This window comes from Lissotriton vulgaris, chromosome 8, assembly GCF_964263255.1.
Source record: "Lissotriton vulgaris chromosome 8, aLisVul1.2, whole genome shotgun sequence".
NCBI lineage: Eukaryota > Metazoa > Chordata > Amphibia > Caudata > Salamandridae > Lissotriton > Lissotriton vulgaris.
Genome location: NC_141696.1, coordinates 43920205 through 43942060, shown reverse-complemented (window position 1 = coordinate 43942060; position 21856 = coordinate 43920205). Strand labels below are relative to the sequence as shown.

General features: G+C 47.3%; 1 protein-coding gene across 1 annotated transcript in view; it reads left to right on the top strand.

Moving 5' to 3' along the window:
* LOC147693350 (transient receptor potential cation channel subfamily M member 2-like) overlaps positions 1-21856 on the top strand; it is a 1918272-nt gene that overhangs the window by 1463961 nt on the left and 432455 nt on the right. The window contains exon 26 of the mRNA XM_086933680.1: positions 20772-20943. Within this exon, the coding sequence (XP_086789806.1) occupies positions 20772-20943 (172 nt within the window). The remainder of the gene's footprint in view (positions 1-20771; positions 20944-21856) is intronic.

The following is a 21856-nucleotide window of genomic DNA, read 5'->3' as shown; positions in this document are numbered from 1 at the left end:
TTATTTCAGTTAGCAGAGGATATTCCTGTTCGTATTGCAGAAATTGTAGTAACGGGTTCCCAAGGCCTACATGTTCCGAAGTTAACCCACATACATTGGAAGAACTGTTGGCACGGAAACTGTAAAAGTCAAAGAACAAGTTTATTAAACCCCATGGGGTGGTGGTACACTCATACAGCACCCTTCGGTAATGCAAGAGGTATCACCCCGAACATCGGTGTGACCCTATCTTTTATACAATTCTACAGGTAATAAAACGAACACGCGGCACAAAGTTACAGAACATTATGTACATATAAGGGCATATTTTGGAATACTGCCAGCTCATTGGAGGGTTTCAAACCCACTGGTCAGTTTAGGCGCATTCCTAAGGAGTGACTGGTCAGTGTGAACTGCGCATGTGAGGGCTTGACCAGTACTAAAAATAGCCTGTTGCTGGGCAAACTCGAGTGGTCAGTGGAACGGACAAAGGACTAAAGGGCATGCTGACCACGAGGCCGCTCATGATCTAAAATGGCCGCCGCTACATATAAAATGGCGTTTCTACGTATAGCTAATTTAAGTTGGAATCGTGTAGCAAAGCTAAGCGCTAACCCAGCCATCGTCAAAATACGACAGACGACCCTTTTAGCGTTTAGCTGAAGCTACCTCATAGTGGACATAATCAGGGTGTTCATCTTCTATATCAATTAGCATTATTTGTGTTACTTCTTTATGAAGCATCATTTTGTCATGAGCAAGAGCTCGTCTCGATGGCATACAGAGAGATAGGCACATGGAACATAAAGCTGGGCCACATTGGATACAAAGGCATACAAAAAACAAAATCCCCACCATAATACATAGAATCGTTAACAGTTTCCATCCCCAGGTGGTGAGTATTGACCAGAACCATCCTGACAGAGTCCAAGTACCATTATCTGGATGTATCTCAGCGGCTATCTTATGAAGCTTTGTGATGGCATCATATACAGATGGTGAATTGTCCGGTATATAGACGCAGCAGCTACTTCCGATAATTCTACATGCCCCCCCACGGTCAGCTAACACTACATCTAGAACCATCCGGTTCTGGAGCGTAACAATTCTCGAAATTTGTACTTCCTCAGTGATATTTCCAAGTGCTATTGCAGTATCATTAGCCACAACTTCAACAACACGGGTCAGTCGTCGGATCTTTCGACTGTTCAAAGCTGCCCCAACAAAGGAAAACAGGCCCAAGTTAAAGTCCACATACTGTTGCAGAGCAGTGTCCGTTTGATCTATCTCATCCAAAACAACAGCACGTTTAGCACGGTTTAAAACAAAATCATGGTACAGCGTATAATCATTGTGATACATTGGTGGGGCAATGAATACAGGAGGCAATACAAAAGATACATAGCAGGTACCTGACCATCCCAATGGAAGCTGATGATAACCCTTCGTGCCACAGATGAAGTAAGTATTTCGGGAGGTAACGAACGATATACCAGTAGGACTGTCAAACGTGAGTGTGGTGTTACATTCACTTTTCCCAACAGAAATTACACCTTTATTACGTATACATAGGTCTGCTTTAGTAGCGATAACATTAATAACATTTCGCTGGTTGCTATACATTCGTGAAGCAGACACATTGTCAGGGCGGTACTCCTCATATTCAAATCGAGTACCCTCAGCTTGTGGATACCCATCCCGATCATGATGACACAATTTATTCAAACGAAAAAGCACTCCCCCTTTTGTGGGCCATCTCAAAGTAAAGAGGAGAGTATAAAATGCATTACAGGATCCATTATGTGAAAACGGGAGAGGGATGAGTGGAGTACCTCCTTTCTTCTGATGCCCAGGCAACATCCCACACACCCAGCAATTTGAAGTATTTGTCATATTGTGTGTATGATGTAGGATCTGAATGAAACTATTGTTCAGATAAGTCTGTCGGTGCCGTTCTTCATGATAAGGCAGGGTGAAATGGAAATGTTCAGATGGAGCCGGGTAGTCGGCAGCAAATGTTCACGTGCAGGTACCACAAGTTCGACTACCCAGGCTGTTACCGCAATCACTACAATAGTCAGGACAAAGAGAATGGCACCCCAGAGTCTCTTATCTCGTGCTGCTGATAATGCCATAGTTCTGAAAACCTTTGCAGAGTCTCAAATAGTTCGAATTGGTCACAAAGTTTCACATACACATGCGTGTATACCTAAAAAAAGAAAAATGTGGTGCTGAACTCCGAGGTAGCCGTTGTTTTCTTCTCCGGGCCAAGACGGGTGTCGCTACACTGGCAGAACTGATCCCCCCCCTTGGAATTCCCGGTTTCCGTTTCACAAACCTGGAGCGGTAACCAACCAGTCATTAAAAAAACAAAAATCTTCTTATCGAGGACGCAAGTTGTAACGCTCTCGTCCGGCAACAGCGTGGTCCGGGAAGGCTCCCTCAACTTTGGCCGACGTCACAGCTGGGCTCTTTTCTTTCTCCAAGATCTCTTTGTAGTCGGTCAGCACAGCAGGAGTCACCAGATCCGGAGAGACACGGCGGCAGTGTGTCGAATGCACCCACCGCTTCCTGTTGGTCACTCGTACAGCGGTTCGGGTTGCAAGGAGGACCTGTTCGGGACCCTTCCACCTGGGCTCCAAACTGCTTGCTCTCTCAAACGACCGAATCATAACGTGGTCCCCAGGACGGAGATCATGGCCCTCTCCAGTAGAGTTGTCAGGGAGCGCTTCTCGAACCTGTTGATGAATAGAAAGTAAATCATTTGTTAATCGTGCCAAATAATCATTCATCATAACACAAGGCACATCATGTATTAGTCGCGGCTTAGGCACTCCCCAAATGTTCATGGGGCGCCCAAACACCACCTCATAGGGCGTAAGGCCAGTTCGCGAATGGGGTACTGATCTAAGAGAGAGTAGCGCTAGCGGCAAAGCATCTGGCCACTTCAACGATGTAGACGCCACAATTTTGGCCAGTTTAAGTTTCAACGTAGCATTGTACCGCTCGACCAGGCCTGCTGACTGAGGGTGGAATACAGCGTGGAACTTCTGCTGAATCCCTAACCCCTTCAGTACATATTCCACAATCTTCCCAACAAAATGAGGCCCATTATCGCTCCACAAAAATTTGCAAACTCCAAAGCGAGGAAAGAATTCCTTAAGCAACACCTTAGCTGTTGTCAAAGCCGTATTGTCTTTCGTGGGGAAGGCCTCAACCCATTTGCTAAAGGCACATACCACCACTAGGACGTACTTCAGGTTGTTGCAGCGCTCGAGTTGGATGTAATCCATTTGGAGTACCTCGAATGGCGCAGAAGGTGGAACGAACCCTCCTTTCGGAGTATGGGTCCCCTTTCCAGGATTGTGTTGTAAACAAACCAGGCAGGTCTGCACTACTCTCTTCGCAGTATTAGCAATCTCGGGATGTTCCCAAACTCGTGTTAAGAGCCGAGTGATTGCAAGAGCTCCGACATGCGCCAGTCCATGTGTCATCTGGACCATCGCCTGCAAGTAAGCCGCAGGCAATTTCCACTTCTCCATGTCTTTGCTTCTCCAACAACCCTCGTCATCTAGTACCCCATCTGCTGCCCATGCCGCAAGTTCAGATTCAGTAGCTGATTTTTGAATATCCAATATTTCTGCTCTAGCATCACTCCATCGCTCAGCCTGCGATTGTATCACGTACATGGGGGAGCTAGTTCGGGACATAGCCGTTTGTCTTGCTATGCTGTCTGCAAAGGCATTTCCTTGACCCACTTTATCCGTGATCTTTTTGTGGGCACTGCATTTTACTATCGCTACTTTCTTTGGGCCTAGCAGCGCATTTAGGAGATCACGCACTAGTTCTCCGTGCATAATGTGCTCTCCGTGAGATGTCAAAAACCCACGTTCTCTCCAGAGTAGCCCGAAGTCATGTGCCACTCCGAAGGCGTACCGGCTGTCCGTGTATATGTTCACACATAAACCAGCACTCAGTTCGCAGGCTCTTGTTAAGGCTATCAGCTCTGCTGCCTGAGCCGACTTTTGTGGTATCCTAGCTGTTTCTACCACTGTCTTAAGTGTCGTGATCGCATAGGCTGCGGAAGTCGTACCATCTGGCAGCCTTAAACACGATCCATCAACCCACAGTTCCCCATCCACATCTGGAAGTGGGACATCCTGTAAGTCGACACGACCCTTTGTCTGTTCCTCGGTCAGGAAAACACAATCGTGATGTTTTTCTTCCTGACCCTCCTCGGCCGGATAGGGCAATAAAGTGGCAGGGTTCAAAGTAGCGCATCTTTTCAGTGTAATATGTGGCGCCAAAAGTGTCAGCTCATATCCTGTTAGCCGTGCACTCGTGAGGTATTGGGTCTTTGTTTGGTTTAGCAGGGCATCTACTGCGTGAGGAACTAACACCAACAGTTTGTGTGATAACACTATTCCCTCACTCTGTCGTATGGCTACTGCTGTTGCTGCTACCGCTCGAAAACACCCAGGCAACCCTCGTGCTACAGGATCCAGAATGGCAGAGAAGTATGCACATGGTCTCTGCTTATCCCCGTGTAATTGCACTAACACTGACAACGCGCACCCATCATTCTCATGCACGTACAATGTGAAAAGTTTCGTGTAGTCTGGTGTGCCTAACACGGGTGCGGAACAAAGGGCCTGCCTCAACTGTTCAAAAGCCTTCTGACATTCATCTGTCCACTCAAGGGGCATTGGTGTGGCTTTGGACAGTAACGCTAGCAACGGTTTTATGATATGTGAAAACCCCATAATCCATTGTCTGCAGAAGGACGTCAAGCCTATGAAGGCACGTACATCTCTCTGCGTGCGGGGGACTGGTGTGTCTAAAATTGCTTGAATTCGATCAGATGTTAATGCACGCCCCTCCTTAGACAACAGATGACCGAGGTAGGTCACCTGAGGTCTACAGTATTGAAGCTTCTGCTTCGAAACCTTATGATTGTTCTGTGCCAAAAAGGAAAGCAACGCAAGTGTACTCTGTTCACATTGTGCATAAGAGTCAGCAGCAAGCAGAAGGTCATCCACGTACTGGACGAGAGCAACGCCAGACTGCAATTTAAAGGAGTCAAGCTGTCTTTTCAAAGCCTGGCTGTAGATACTCGGGCTCTCAGTGTACCCTTGAGGAACACGACAAAATCTATACGATTTATTATTTAACGTAAAGCCAAACAGGAATCTGCTATCGGGGTGGACAGGAATAGAAAAGAACGCATTCTTCAAATCAATTACACTAAAGGTCGTAGCTGTTGGTGGGACCAGTGTAAGCAAGGTCGTAATGTCGGACACCACCGGGTATTGGGGAATGACAATTTTGTTTATTTCTCTCAAGTCAATGATAAAACGATAAATTTTACCATCAGTATCTGTTTTAAGAATCGGTAGAATAGGGCTATTACAGACATTATAGGGAACCTCCTCCACCACCCCAGCCGCAATCAGATCTCGGACAATATGTGTCAAGGCAATCTCCCCTTCCTTCGAAATCTTATACTGTGGCACACGTGGCAGGGAAGCCCCTTCTTTGACAGTAATGTGAATAGGCGGAACACGCATCTCCCCCACATCCGTGTCTGAGGTCGCCCATAACGTGTGCGGGAGAGAGGCCAAGGCTGTAACGTCTTGTATGGTGTAAAACCTATTAGGGTCAGGGTAATTGTCATTGAGAATGACCCGCACTCCCTCCGGAGCGCATCGTATCGTTGCTCGAAAATATTTAAGCAAATCAATGCCCAAGATATTATCTGGCGTATAGGGCGATAACAAAAATTGGCCAAAACTGAAAAATTTGTCAAGACAAAGCGCTAGAGGTTTTGACAATGGGCTAGGGGAGGGTGTACCATCAAACCCTACACATGTAATCATTTCGCCAGACAGGGGAGCCCTCGGAACCAACCTTTTAGACAAAGCACTACGGGTAGCTCCGGTGTCAACTAGGAATTGATCAGTAGAACCCAAAATACCCGCTGTTACATATGGACCCTCCTGATCTACAGGCACTTCAATTGGTTCCGCACCCCATCCTACGCAATCCTATGCATGTACATAATCTTGGCGTTCCACATTCTCACCCTCCGAAATCTGATATTGATTCCGCCTATCAAACGTGTTCCGTTCATCCTGGCCACGGCCCCTGTCCTCAAACCTTCCTCGATCACTTCCGCCGCCTCTTGCTCCCGTGTAACCTCCTCTCGACCTACCACCTCCTCGACCACGCTGACTACGCTGCTCACGAAGTACCGGACAATCATTAGCCCAATGCCCAAATTCCTTACAGTAGGCGCACTGATCCTCCGCTATATCCGTACGACCAGACGACGTAGTACCCCCGCCCGCCTTCCTCTATCACTCCCTCTATTCTGAGTCCCACGAACCTGTGCCAACATCACCTTCGTCTTCAATTCTTTCGCTTTTTTATCAACACTTTCCTTAGCCTCTATCTCCTGCCGCTCATAATACTGAGCCATCGTTAGCAAAGACGCAGGGGTCGCCGTGGCCCAGGAACTTTCACTCGACTTCAATCTTTTTGCAATCTCCGGTAGGAGATTAGCCACATACTTATCTACAAACAAATGCCGACCCGTATCATCTGTTAAAGATTGACCACTGTAATCATGAAACGCCTCCTCGAAGCGTGTAAAGAAATCTGAAACCGTTTCATCGGGCTTTTGTTTGCACGAAGCTAACATGGTCCAATTGATCTTTTTAGAAGGAACGAGCGTTTTTAATTTAGTCAAAATAGCTGCTGGAAGGTCTAAAATCAACTGACAAGGCTTGCATGCTGGTTTCCTTTCTAAATCAGCTTCATTAATCTCTTTCCATGTACCTCCTAACACTGTTTCATCATTATTCTTACGAATCTGTCTCCACATATCGGGCGGAAGTATTAACCCAAAGAACAAATCTATATCAACCAGAGTCATCACACAAGATGAGATAGCCCCTTCCACCCCCTCATAGAACGCTGCCGGATTCTTACGAAGATCAGGTAAAGAATTTTTCAATGCCATAACATCCGCTCTATTCCAAGGCGTGTACACCCAATTATATACAAAATACCCCTTCGCATCTTTTGACCTTCTATCATCGTCTGTACCTTCCCCTCTCGGTGGAACATACAGAGGTGCAGCTTCACGCATAGGCATAACATGCATTGCCGGACTCTTATCTGAACCACGGAGAGAACACTGTTTAATCCGCTCGTCAGGCTCCGGTTCAACCTCCTTTTGCCTCCTCTTTTGCTCCTCCCGCAATTTGGTCGTTTCATCCCGCAGCTGGATCAGTTGCTTGAAAAGGTCATCAACATCTGAAAGATCAAATACACCTTTAACCAAATTCTCACGATACACTGACACAGATTTAGGTTCTAGCGTGTCTGAAAGTTCACGATACGCGGCAACAACTTCATCCGCCAAAGTAGACAAAAAATACATTAATTCAAGATCCGACCATGTGCTCTTCTCAGCAATCAACGCATCCTGAGAAACACATTTCTTATTCACTTTACGAGCCCAACTGCGTAAATGTGCAGACCTCGCTGCAGTAAACCTGAGAGCGGATACACCCTTCTGATCCGACTTATCCTGCCCCTCATCACCCGAATCTTCAGCTGGAGCCGTCGGTGAAACATACGGAGGTGGCGACCGATCTAGTAATGAAAAATCATCAATTTCATTATTAAGGACAGGATAAAGTGGTCGACGAATAGGGAATTGACCCGTCGTTTGCAATTTGCGTTCCCGTTCCTCCCTCTCTCTTTTCTCCTGAGCCTCTTTCTCCTCAAGCTGTAAAGCCTTATCCCGAGCAGCCTTGCGCTGCTCTTTGTCCGCCAAGGCAATTTCACGTTTCATTCGTTCACGCACCGCTTTCTCCCACATTCGCACACAATCAAACATATTTTGTCTAGACCTGCGTTGAAACAGACATTGCTCCACAAACTGTACTTTTTGAAAATCGAACGACCCATGTAGTGGCCATTGCAATTCAGGATCCGACTTAGTATACCTATGCCAGAGTTTACTGTACATTATAGGGGGAAGGCCATGTTTAATATACATTTCGCGATTTGGTGTTCCCTCTGGGGGAGCCGGCTGTGATTCCGCTAACCTAATTGTGGTACCATTTCCTAGACAGCACATCCCTCGAAGCGTGCTGAAAACAGGCATGTTCAAAGAGTATCACGAAAGCGTGACACCGTATAAAATGGCACTTACAGTACTTCACACAAATGTGCCGCTCAGAGGAAAAAACAAAGTTAGAGAAACATCTCTACATGCCTGCCTATGTGAAGTGCACTACACATATAAATTCAAAGTTCACAAATTCACAAGTTCACAAATGTTAGCTAACTCAAGTCAAAATCATAGGTCACAAAAGTTCGGCAAGCGTCCGAGGACAACCTTACCGATCACAAATCATAGAACTCCAGCAAGCGTCCGCAGACTACCTTGCCGATCACAAATCATAGAACTCCAGCAAGCGTCCGCAGACTACCTTGCCGATCACAAATCTTACCCAAAGTCTCAAAGGTCCAGCTTCCAACTGCCAAGGTCTTTTAATCGAATCAGCCAAACGGCACTTTATCCAGCAACACCAACGATCGAAAACTCAGTCGGAGACCGGCGCCACCTGGAAGGTCAGATCGGAAGGAAAGGAAAAAACACCGTGGGGTGCCAAGACTCGGGTCGCTCAGTGGCAGCGCGCGTCCATTGCGAGTGTCCAAACCTTCGTCACGACCTCTCCTTCGGGCATCCGAGTCGCCGATGAGTCCCTTCGTGGTCGCCAATTTGTAGTAACGGGTTCCCAAGGCCTACATGTTCCGAAGTTAACCCACATACATTGGAAGAACTGTTGGCACGGAAACTGTAAAAGTCAAAGAACAAGTTTATTAAACCCCATGGGGTGGTTGTACACTCATACAGCACCCTTCGGTAATGCAAGAGGTATCACCCCGAACATCGGTGTGACCCTATCTTTTATACAATTCTACAGGTAATAAAACGAACACGCGGCACAAAGTTACAGAACATTATGCACATATAAGGGCATATTTTGGAATACTGCCAGCTCATTGGAGGGTTTCAAACCCACTGGTCAGTTTAGGCGCATTCCTAAGGAGTGACTGGTCAGTGTGAACTGCGCATGTGAGGGCTTGACCAGTACTAAAAATAGCCTGTTGCTGGGCAAACTCGAGTGGTCAGTGGAACGGACAAAGGACTAAAGGGCATGCTGACCACGAGGCCGCTCATGATCTAAAATGGCCGCCGCTACATATAAAATGGCGTTTCTACGTATAGCTAATTTAAGTTGGAATCGTGTAGCAAAGCTAAGCGCTAACCCAGCCATCGTCAAAATACGACAAAATGTTTGAGTTTGTAATGTAGAGTTAATCTGTAATCTACATCTGTTGCAGTGAAGGAGTTAGCCCATTGAATCCGTCATGGATGTATTGCTTTAGCAATTGGAACGCTAGCTTTGGTGACCACCTCTAAGGTTGGTACAGGGGTAATGACAATTATGCAGGTTGGTCGTGTCTACACGTGTGTGTAAGTGTTTGGAAGCTATAAAATCAGCTTGTACTGAATGTAAAATGTTTGTATGTTCCTGTGTCTGATGATTGATTGAAAAACCAGGTCTAATCAAGTCATAGAATGGTTTTATCCTTTCTGCATAATCCAAAATGTAAGGTCTGCCAAAATGTAAAAATGCTAATATAGATTGTAGTTTTTTCAGAGTCGTTGGAGGTTGGAGCAACTTACATTTTTCTATGAAATATGCTGCCAGCCTTTTGCCTTCACATGACAACTTGTGTCCTATAAACAGGGTATTGAGATGGCCAATATTTGATTTTTATGAAATTAAATTTGTATCCTAAGGGCGCAAACCCAAGAATTATGTGGTCCACTCTAGCCAAGTGTTCCATTAATTCACCATCCATCAGATACATATCTTCTACATAGGACAACACCTCCTCATCAAAATTTTTAAGTAACTCTGTTACCTGACTGAAAGCAGCAAAATTGGCACTGAGACCCTAGCATTGAGAATGCTGTCAAATATCTTCTTCCATGCACTTTATTCTGACAATAACATCCATTTCAGATATCTAGTGTTGTTTTGTATTTCTTCTGCTCAATGTTATTCATTAGTGAGGCGCTATGCATTTTACACTGCAAATGTCTATGTGGAAGTGTTTAAATGTCTGTAATCCAATACTAGACAGTATGAATTACTGGGTTTCATGTCGGGAAACAAAGGATTATTAATTGACTGGGTGCAATTTTCTATTACACCCTGGTATTCAAGTTGTTCTAGGATTTCCCTAACTTGCTTTTTGCTTCTTGTTTAATTGGGTACTGACTCTGGGGGTGAGGAATAGATTTTAATGGGATCTCATGATGAGGTTTCTCATCATCCCTTTCAACATGATTGCGGTTAAGTGCAGGACCTAGCGCTAATGCCCACTCCTTGGTGTATGAATGTTTAAATTATTCTGGAAGGAGCTCAGAGAAAGCAGGTAAAATGACTGCTTCTCCCATTGGGCACTCCATTACAAATTCAGGTGCCAATCCTTTTCATCCCAAAGAATATCATAACCAAATGTCAGGTTCTCCCTACATTTTCCTGTGTGTGTTCCCCTCCATTTTGAATGTTATTTCCTATTAACGATTTGTGACACTTACCCTTGTTTCCGGTAATTCTACTGTAATATGCTGAATCAACGCTACTGCTACCACATAATCCATCAGGTTCCGGATAACTATTGTGGCTTCTGCTTCACTGTCCAGAATCGCCACTGCCCATTCTCCATTCAGAAGCAAAGTCGTCAGCAACCTAGGCATTTCCTATTATAATCTCAGCTTCCTTCTTCTTTTTGAATTGAGGTTTAGGAGTCTTTTGTTTGTTTCCTTTTTGATATTATAGTCTGAAGTGTGATGTCTTCCTTTTCACCTTCACACACTCTTCTGATCTGTGCTCTGACTATCAATCTCTCTCTGAACTTGTATCGGAGGAATCCTGAAACGAATGAGAGGAAGGTGCATCAGTAGCCTGATACCTGTCAGGTTTTCTAGTATTATCATGGTTTCTCAAATTGTATTTTCTCTCAGTATTCTCCTGTTGAGGAGACCCACCCCCTGATTGTGTCTTGCTTTGTTTATTTTTTTGTTTGTTATCCTATTTCTTCTTGAAAGAATCGGGTGCTTGCTTAGAGTAATCTTTTTCTGAATTGCTCTTAACCTGTGGTTTTCTAGGTCTGACTCCAAAATGATCTCTACACAGGGAAGCATAGGATCATTCGATAATTTTAGGCATTTCCCGCTCCTGCTGTGCAGGACTGAATTCCCTTAGGCATTGACGTGTAGCCAATGCAGCTGCTTTCCCTTTTATGTAGGTGGCCAAATACCGGTCGGTAAAGCTGAAAATCGGACGATTTCGGCTTTACCGACCGGTATTTAGCCATGTGAGATGTACGTATTACCGAATGGCATCGGTAATAACGAATCGGTAAATAAATACTGATTCGTTATTTACCGATCGGAGAACACCGAAAAAAAGAATACCGAATCGGAAATAACGATTCGGTAAAAACCCCAAAATACGATGTAGCAAAAATCGGTATTACCGAATTTGACCAAATTCGGTAATAACGATTTGGTATTTACCACTTATCCTGAGCAGGTGGTAATTAGGTGCAGTGCATAAAAACAGCCCCAAAATGCAACAGTGTGAACACAATGGCGGGCCTCTACCTCATAACAAGGCGGCTACACTTGAGAGCAGCAGGAGTGAGGAACTGGAGACGGGAAGACCGGGTGTACAGACTGCGCATCACATTGTTTCAATTGACTGAACCTGAAATCCATGAAAGGTCCAGACTGCACCCACACACCATCCTTGACCTAATATGGGCCCTAAACCCTATCTTGAGCACCAGACACCAAGGGCGCACGCAATCCCCACCCACGTCCAGGTACTCTGTTGCCTGCACCTCCTAGCATCTGGAAGTTTCCAGGGTGTGATAGCCGCAGTGGGTGGTGTGTCACAGAGCTGTCTATCCTGTTTTTTCAACACCTTACTGGATGCCATGATGGACAGAATGGAACATTACATTACCTTCCCCAGTACACAGGCGGAGCTGCAGAGGACAAAGCTGGAGTACTACCAACTTGCGCGTTTCCCACACGTCATTGGCTGCGTCGATGGGACCCATATACCAATCTGCCCACCTGCAGCAACTGAATACATTTACAGAAACCGCAAATCCACCCACTCCATCAATGTGCAGGTGATATGTGATGCCAAGTACATTATAACTGACATTGTGGCCAAATTCCCCGGGAGTACCCACGACTCGTACATATTCCGGAACAGTGGTATCCATACACGTCTGGCTGCTGGTGAATTTGGAGAAGGATACCTACTAGGTAAGTCAATGTGACACCCTGATGTACACCTTGGCTAAAGCTATTGGGCACACAAATTAATGGCACTTTCTTCTATACATAGGTGACTGCGCATATGCCCTCTGGCCTTATCTACTCACACCATATCTCAACCCAACCACCCCAAGGGAGAGGAGATACAATGTGGCACATAAGAGCACACGCAACATGGTGGAGCGCACTTTTGGACTGCTTAAAAGCAGATTCCGTTGCCTCCACAAAAGTGGAGGTGCACGTCTGTACATCCCCATCAAATGTTGCAAGATAATTGCTACATGTGCAATGCTACACAATCTGGCCACAAAAAAAGGAACAGCAGTGGAACTAACTGACTCTGAGGACGAGGACGAGGACAACCCTCAGCCAGAGCCCTGCGCAGCTGGTGTTGCAGTTGAACATGATGGGAGACAGAGACGGGCAGCGATAACATCAAGCTATTTCTGAGTGAGTAACGAGACAGAGCCAGTAACATTTTTATGTTATGGTGTTTAATAAGCACACCACCAGTATTGTGAGCAGTGTCCATTTGGACATGGGTTACATCACCCATCTAATGTTTGTCAATAGGCAGTGGTCCCTACTTCCTGCGTCCACGTGCTGCATATGCACGTTCCCTGGCAACACTGTCTGTAGTGTCAGATGTTACTGCGCAGCGCCATGGCGTTCGCTGCGCCTCCTGCCCTCGGTGGGAGAGGGCGTAATGCTACCAAAGCTGGTAGCCTCCTCACTGTACCCCCCCTTCCATTGTGGCCGCCTTCACATTCTGCAGGAGTTCTAATGCAGAGGTCATCGAGAGCATGCCCCTGGCCACATCCCTGCTGCAATGCGCCATCTCCTTCTGCATGGCGATGGACCTGCGACACATCAGTGAGGTTGCAGTGGCCAGCCGGTTCACGGCCTTGGTATAGCCCTGGAGCCTCTGCCTCTCCCTGCGCCTGCCAAGACGGTCCTGCTCCAGCTGGCTGCAGAGGCTGTCCACAGAGGTTGCTACTCTTTGCATTCCCTCACACATGTTGTCTCCCATTGCACTGATGCCCTTTTCCATCCTGTGCATGTGCTTGTTGATGTGTGCCACCTCCCTGTGCAGTGATCTCATCTCCCTCCATTGCAGGCACTGGACCTTCAGCATGTTGCCTTCCAGTCAAGCAAACACACTTTCACCCTGTTCGGACGCTTCAGGACTGTCCGGCCTTGCCCTGCGTCGTCTGGATGAACTGTGGGCGCCCTCGGATGGAGTAACAGCCCTCTCCCTGTTGCCTCCCTCATGGATTGGAGTCTGTTGGTCCCCTGTGCCCTCATCCGACGACTCCTCCATCTGCTGGAGGGTGGCCACGGCATGCGTCCTGCGTGACTGTGGTGGTGGTGGTGTTGGTGATCTTCGCAGTGGCGACTGGGTATGAGGGGATGGCGGCGTTCCCTGGTGCTGTGGTGATGCATGTGATGGAGGATTTGGTGCTTGTGGTTGGGCGGAGCTTGTGGTCCCTGCGGGCATGCTTTCTTCCTCATGTTGCCTCCCCTCTGGCCTGGCTGTCTGTGCTCTCCTCCCCTCTGCAGCACTGCGAGATCTCTCGCCTGTAATGACACAAATGTAGATATACTCACTGCTCTGTCTGCATTTGTATTACATTAAACATCATGGCTACAGATCACAGTGTTTGTCCTGACATTGCCAATTACTTTAACTTACTATTGTGTTTGCTAGCCTGACTGTCCTATACATCAGTACCCTCTAACTACATCTCCCAAAATGCATAGCAGGTAATGGGTAAGACATGGAATGGAGTTGGAGCCCCTATGCCACTGTGGGGATTGGGGTTGGGGAGGGGGTAGCACAGCATGCTGGGCATGCGTCTTACCTTGTTTCCTTGCTGCTCTGGCAGGGCTGTCTGCGTCTCCCATGCCACTCACACTCTCCGGCTGGAGGGTGGACTCCACCATCAGTTCCAGTGGTGTTGGTGCTGGTGCTCTGTTCTTTCCTCCACCTGTTTTACCAGCCTGCCTCTGCCTCTCTGCAATCCTTGCTTTCGCTGTCTTCCTGAGATCGTACCACCTCTTCCTGATGTCCTCAATGGTACGCTGGATCACACCTATGGCATTTATTTTGTCCTGAATGCCAATCCAGATCTGCCTCTTTTGAGACTCGGGCACATGGAGGTACTGCTTGTGATAGTCCTGACTGACATCCTGGATCAGTATCTCCAGCTCCTTGTCACTGAACTTCAGCTTTCTTTTCCTCTCACTTCCCTCCTTCTCCCTGTCCTGGCTTGCCATTTCAATGGTGTTTTCTTTTTTTTTTATTGTTTGTAGCTGTGAGGCTCTGTTGCTGCTGGCTCCTCAGCTCACCTGCCTGCCTCACAGTGAGCTCCAGGTCCTGTGCAGCTACCTGGGTGTGGCCACTTCCTGTTTGGGAGGTGATTGGGTGACACAGGATTGGGTGATTCATCGAATTACGAATTTTTGAATTACTGAATCGGTATTTACCGATTCGGTAATGAATTCTGCAAATCCGATTCGGTATTGGTTTTTCTGTATTTTTTTTTTTACCAATTCGTTCCAAATCGGTATTTTTTACCGATTTTTAACATATCGGTAATGTTTAACGATTTTTTTATCTACATCGCATTTTCTGATTCCTTAATACCGAATCTGTAAAATTCGGTATTAAGGAATCGGTATTCATGTTTTACCTACATATGGCCCACAATGGCTGATACTTGGGGAAAGTTGCCCAACAGTTGTTTCATCCCCAAGACCAGGGCAGGTTCTGCCCTGTGCTTGTTCTGTAATTATTTCAGAATGCCAGGTAATACTGCTTTTCAAGGGGTAACATGAGTTCTGATATGATGTAGATATCAGCGAAGACAGTACCCCAAAGTGGCACAATCTTCCACCAGGGGAGCCATCCTCATTGGCAAGAAAATTGTTAATATTCTTTGTTTTTCCTGCAGGCCTGTATGGGGAAAACTGCTTCAAACTGACTTGTTTGCTGTGTTGTCCAGAGCGGAATTTGCACGCGAATGGTAGGAATCTTTCCCATAACGGCATTTACCGTTTGTGGGCTGATTCCCATAGTAGCCAACTGAAGTTGTATAGCCTGAGCAGGCCGCACAGGGTTAACTGATAGTGTTCGCACTATGATGTTTAAGATTTATATACATTTTTACTAGTTCCTCATATAGGGAATATAATTCTGCAGCATTGAATTCAGTAAAATCGGGATGTGATGTACAAGCAGCTAAGACCAGCCAGGTTGCTCCTTCTTTACTGAGCGGACCAAGTCTCACTTTTTCTGTGGTATGGGGGAGAGCACCTTTGAACAAATTAATGTGTTTTTGGAAAGTTAATGGAGCTTCTATGTGTACATATGGAAAGTATTCATCTGGTGCTTCATCTTCAATGTAAGAGTGAAACAATTTTGTGTGAGCACCCGCAGCTGGGAATTTAACCCAAGAGTAAAATACCACTGTTCTGAAGGTCTCGTGTGCCTCAACCATGAAGGTAACATCGCCACCCACGCCGGGAGATCATTTTGTAATAATCTCATAGTATCTGCTTGGATGCAGTTTTCTGTGATATTTAAAACAACTTCTTGTTCTCCTTCTCTTCATTGTTTGAAATAAGTAAGAACATTTGAAAATGAATTGGGGATAGGGTTTACACAATGTTGGAAAATTGTAACCCTACAAGCTTGAATATCCTACAGTCAATACATAGGGTATACCTACTCATCTGAGGTGGATTTCATGTTCCCACCATGAGCGTCCCCGGTTTGGAGCTGAGTAGGAATCTCTGAGAAAGCAAGACTGAACTACTCAGCTAGACCATTAAATAAGAACCCGCCCAACATTGGTGGGGCCATGTTGTGTAGTTCTTACTAATCCGTTGGATCTGAATGTTTATTGGACAACTTAAACTTTGGGTGAGGGGCCTAGATTGATTCCGGGCAACCCCATAGGGTATGTTGGCCTAGATGCCAGCTAGCTCACAGTGCCAACACAAGCCCCCCTAACCTTTTGAAGGAGCGAATGGTTTTGGCAAATATGGAACATAAAAACCCTCAGCGATCGTGGAAACAGATCAGTCACTCATGCTTTTTGCTCTCAGAAAAATATAAAGAGAATACATAGTGGGACGTTTTCGATATATTTATTGAAACAACTTTATTCTTGTATATAATATGTGTGCTGCGATAATAAGTAGACAGAAGCAGATGAAAGTGATTACGAGCACCAAAAGAGTAAGCAGTAGATACAGTTCTATCATAGTGATAAATGAGTGTATATTTGCAGGCATATATAAACAAGGCAGTAATCAAGCATTCTCCTACAATGCCAAATCTTACTCCGAGTGTATCTAGAATGTGTGTGGGTATAGAGCCAAGAATCTCCCCAAGGGATGACCCAACCCCATTGCCTGTCGGGAGAGAATGAAGGACCCCTTCTTGATCACAAACTGGACACGGAGATGTCAGACCAATGCATGATGTCAGCTGAAGTACCTCCTCTGCTAATCTTTTGGGATGCTCATTATTTGTACTAGAAAGAAGCCTTGCAATGTGCGTACAGATTAGCAATGTTAAGGATATGTAGACCCTTGACCACGCACCGCATGGCTCCCCGTAGGTGACCAGGACTTCTGCCCCATCACTGCTGCTGCCGCGAGTTCACTGCCGCTCTCGTGTTTCTGAAGTATCTTTTCTTAGTTTTGCATCTGCATTGCGCCCTGTTTTTGCTACTGACTGTTTATTTTCTGGCTTATTTTTCAGGTCTCTCCATAACTGTTTCCCCCGTTTCCGTGCCCCCCCACTCCCCTCTTCCCGCCGCTGCTCCCCTGCGGCCATCCCCCTTTTTCTTCTGTACCACGCCCCCCCGACACCCATTCGCCGCCCCGCTCCCGCCTCCCAGGTGCTCCTCCCTCCCACTTCGCCATTTATGGAGGACGCCGAGCCAAAGGCAAGCCTGTCTGCGCCCGTCCGCGCCTGGACCGCGCCCAGCGCCAGAACCCCTGGACCTCGCCGGACCCAGACCACCCATCTGAAATACAACACCGCCACCCTCAACACACTCAACACCGGACGAGCGCCCGCCTGCTATCAAGCCACACCAAGACGCACCCACAGACCCTTCACCTGCCAAGCCTGCAAATTCACCTGCCTCAAACCCCATCCCCCGCCCGACAAAGCAAACAGCAACAACAACCACCTCAAGTGCATCCTCCTCAACACCCGCTCCATTCACAAGCACGCCATCGAACTCTGGGACCTCCTCGACTCAACAACAACATCACGGAAACCTGGATGAATGCCTCCTCAGCCCCCGACATCGCCATAGCCATCCCGGATGGCTACAAAATCACCCGGAAGGACCGTATCAACAAAACAGGAGGAGGGATCGCCATCATCTACAGGAACACCATTAGCATCACGACCAACGCCGAAGACACCATCTCTTCTGCCGAACACCTACATTTCCAGATCCACACTGACCCCCAGCCCACCCTCAGAGGAACACTCATCTATAGACCCCCGGGCCCACACACACAATTCAGCGAAACCATCGCCGATGCCATCAGCCCGCACGCCCTAGCCTCCCCAGAATACATCCTCCTACGAGACCTGAACTTTCACCTGGAGAACAACAACAACAACACCACCACCCTGCACGACAATCTTGCCAACCTCGGACTCAAGCAACTGGTGGACACCCCCACCCACCTCGCTGGCCACACCCACGACGCCATCTTCACCGCCAGTAACAACGTCGCCTTCAACCACTCCACAGGACTACACTGGACCGACCACAGCTGCATACATTTCACATTCAAGAAGACTACATCTCACCACCACACACATCAGATCCCCTGCAGATGCTGGAGCAAAGTCACCACTGACCAGCTTACCACGTCACTGAGCCAGAACCCACCTGCTGACACCAACATACCCGAAACCAACGATGCAGCTTTCAACTTCGCACAGTGGATCACCAACTGTGCCGACGACCACGCTCCACTGAAAAACCCCAACAGCAAAACCACCTCCACAAAACCCTCATGGTTCACAGACGCCCTCAAAACCGCAAAGAGAACCTGCCGATCACTTGAAAATACCTGGCGCCAAGAACGAACGACAGAAAGCATGACAGCCCTCAAGGCCTCCACCCGCGAATACCATCAGCAGATCCGGAACACCAAGAGAACATCGTTCAAAGAGCGACTGGACAACAACACCCACAACAGCAAGGAACTCTTCAGCATCGTCAAACAGCTCTCCAACCCCAACGCCAGCAAAACAACATCACCCCTTCGCAAGACCTCTGCAACTCCCTCACCACGTTCTTCCACCGCAAAATTGCAGACATACACAACAGCTTCGGACCCCAAACTCCACTCCAGGACAGCAAACCAACGACCCCCGGCATCACCATGGACTCCTGGACCCCCATCAGCATTGAAGACACCACCCACGTCATGAGCACTATCCACTCCGGCTCCCCGCCCGACCCATGCCCCCACCACATCTTCAACAAAGCCGGCACCACCATCGCACCCCACCTGCGGAACGTCATAAACGGCTCCTTCACGTCAGCAACCTTCCCTGAAAGCTGGAAACATGCAGAGATCAACGCCCTCCTGAAGAAACCCTCAGCTGACCCCAAGGACCTCAAGAATTTCAGACCCATCTCGCTCCTCCCCTTCCCGGCTAAAGTCATCGAGAAGACCGTCAACAAACAGCTGACTGCATTCCTGGAGGCCATTAACTCGCTCGACCCCTCCCAGTCCGGATTCAGAGCCAACCACAGCACAGATACCGCCCTCATCGCAGCCACAGACGACATCAGAACCCTAATAGACAACGGTGAAACAGCTGGCCTCATCCAGCTGGACCTCTCAGCAGCCTTCGACACCGTATGCCACCGCACTCTAATACACCGCCTCAGCAACACCGGAATCCAAGGAAAGGCCCTGGAATGGATCCTCTCGTTCCTCTCCGGAAGAACCCAGAGAGTCCGCCTCTCCCCCCTTCCGTTCCGCGGCCACTGAGATCATCTGCGGCGTCCCTCAAGGATCCTCACTCAGCCCAACACTCTTCAATATCTACATGAGCCCCCTCGCCACCATCGCACGAAAACACAACATCAACATCATCTCTTACGCCGACGACACCCAGCTGATACTATCCCTCACCAAGGACCCAGCCACCGCCAGAACCAACTTCCAGGAAGGGATGAAAGAAGTAGTAGACTGGATGAAGCACAGCCGTCTCAAGCTCAACTCGGACAAGACGGATGTCCTCATCCTTGGACAGTCCCCATCTGCCTGGGACAACTCCTGGTGGCCATGGGCGCTGGGAACCGCACCGACACCCACGGACCACGCACACAACCTGGGCTTTATCCTGGACTCCTCCCTCACGATGACCACACAAGTCAACGCCGTCTCATCCTCATGCTTCAACACCCTGAGAATGCTCCGAAAGATCTTCCGGTGGATCCCCACAGAAACCAGAAGAACAGTCACCCAGGCACTAGTCATCAGCCGACTGGACTACAAGAACGCCCTATACGCAGGAACCACCGCCAAACTTCTGACGAGGCTCCAGCGCATACAAAATGCCGCCGCTCTACTCATCCTCGACATCCCTCGCCATAACCACCCACCTGAGAAACCTCCACTGGCTCCCCGTCAACAAAAGGATCACGTTCGGAATGCTAACCCACGCACACAAAGCGCTCCACAACATGGTCCCGACTACCTCAACAGCCGACTCTCGTTCTACACCCCCACCCACCAGCTTCGCTCCACCAGCCTCACCCTCGCCATCGTCCCACGAATACGCAGAACGACCTCCGGAGGAAGATCATTCTCCTACCTGGCAGCGAAGACCTGGAACTCCCTGCCCACTCACCTACGACTGACCCGTGACCATCTCTGCTTCAGGAAGCACCTCAAGACCTGGCACTTCGACCGGTAGCAGCAACTAGAGCCTTGAGACCCTCACGGGTGAGTAGTGCGCTTTATAAATGCTTTGATTGATTGATTGATTGATAGCCCTGTCACCCCGAGATTGAAGATAGAACAAAGTTTATACATAATTTGTTAAAGGGTCTTGTACATGGCGTTGGAGGCATAGTGATAATGTTAGGCGAAGCTGGATGTGTAAATACAAGTAGTTTCAGAGAAACTAATCCAACATTGTCACGTACTTAAGTGTGTGCAAAAGGTCACAGTAGAATTGTTATTGTGCAAACTTACGACAATGTAAGAAAATGTGCAGCTTCATTACTTGGGCCTTACCCGGGCACATGACAAAAGGAGTTACATTATTTTATTTCTTTTTCAGATAAAGGACATCACCTCCTTTCTCTTCTTGCTGGCTGTTTGGGTTGTGTCATTTGGTGTATCTAAACAAGTGATCCTTGTACATAATGAGGAGCGGTTGGACTGGATCTTCCGCAGTGTGATATATCAGCCTTTCCTCACACTTTTTGGGCAGCTACCGACCGATATGGACAGTAAGGAAACACCATGTTTTTTCTGTCACCTGCCATATTTATTTCTCATTTGATGTCAAATACCTTAATTTCGGCAGCCATGCCATAAAAGTATACATAAAAGAATTGATAAAACAATGAACCCAGCAGTAATCCGTCACTAAATATGTGAGCTCAATAAAAAGATCATTATAAAATGTAAGCAGTAGGTATAGTGAAATACAGATGTCAACAGTCACAAATCATCAAAGATGTCAGAGCAGCAACATGTGTCCGAAATAGTTCATGGGTTAGTACAGAGCTTAAGTGATTTAAGCAGTTAAATCTAAAAAAAACATTACACAGGCAAAGCCAAGGTGCAAAGCACGCTGTCAGCTACTCTGGAAGAATCGCCAGTGTTCATATGGACCCCACATGCCCCAAAACTTGGCAACAGAAGTTGCAAATAGGGGGCGAGGATCCGCCTTTAAGATTCTGAGTGCTGCCAAGTGGCTATGAGAACCCAGCTGTTTGTATAACGGTTCTATTCACAGCTGGCGAGTTCTAAGCTAGGCAAGCAAAAGTACATGGGCATAGGAGTAGCCAGAAAATTAAAATATGCCCTACTTCGACCCAAAGCTTTATGGCACCAAGAAATGAAGCAAGTCATCATGACCCTCCCCATACGAGCTCTCTTCTCTCTCCCATCCACGTATCTATCCGTTCATCCTTTCATCATCCTGCTGATATTCACAATTTCACCTTTTTATTCTGTCATCCATTTATTTTTCATTCAATCATTCGCTGTTCCTTCCATCCACCCAGTCATATTCAAACCTATGCATGCATCTCCAAACCTATTCACCCATCCACCCTTTCAATCATCCATCTCTACATCCACCCTTTAACTCATCCATCCATACATCCTCCCTTTCACTCATCCATCTCAATATCC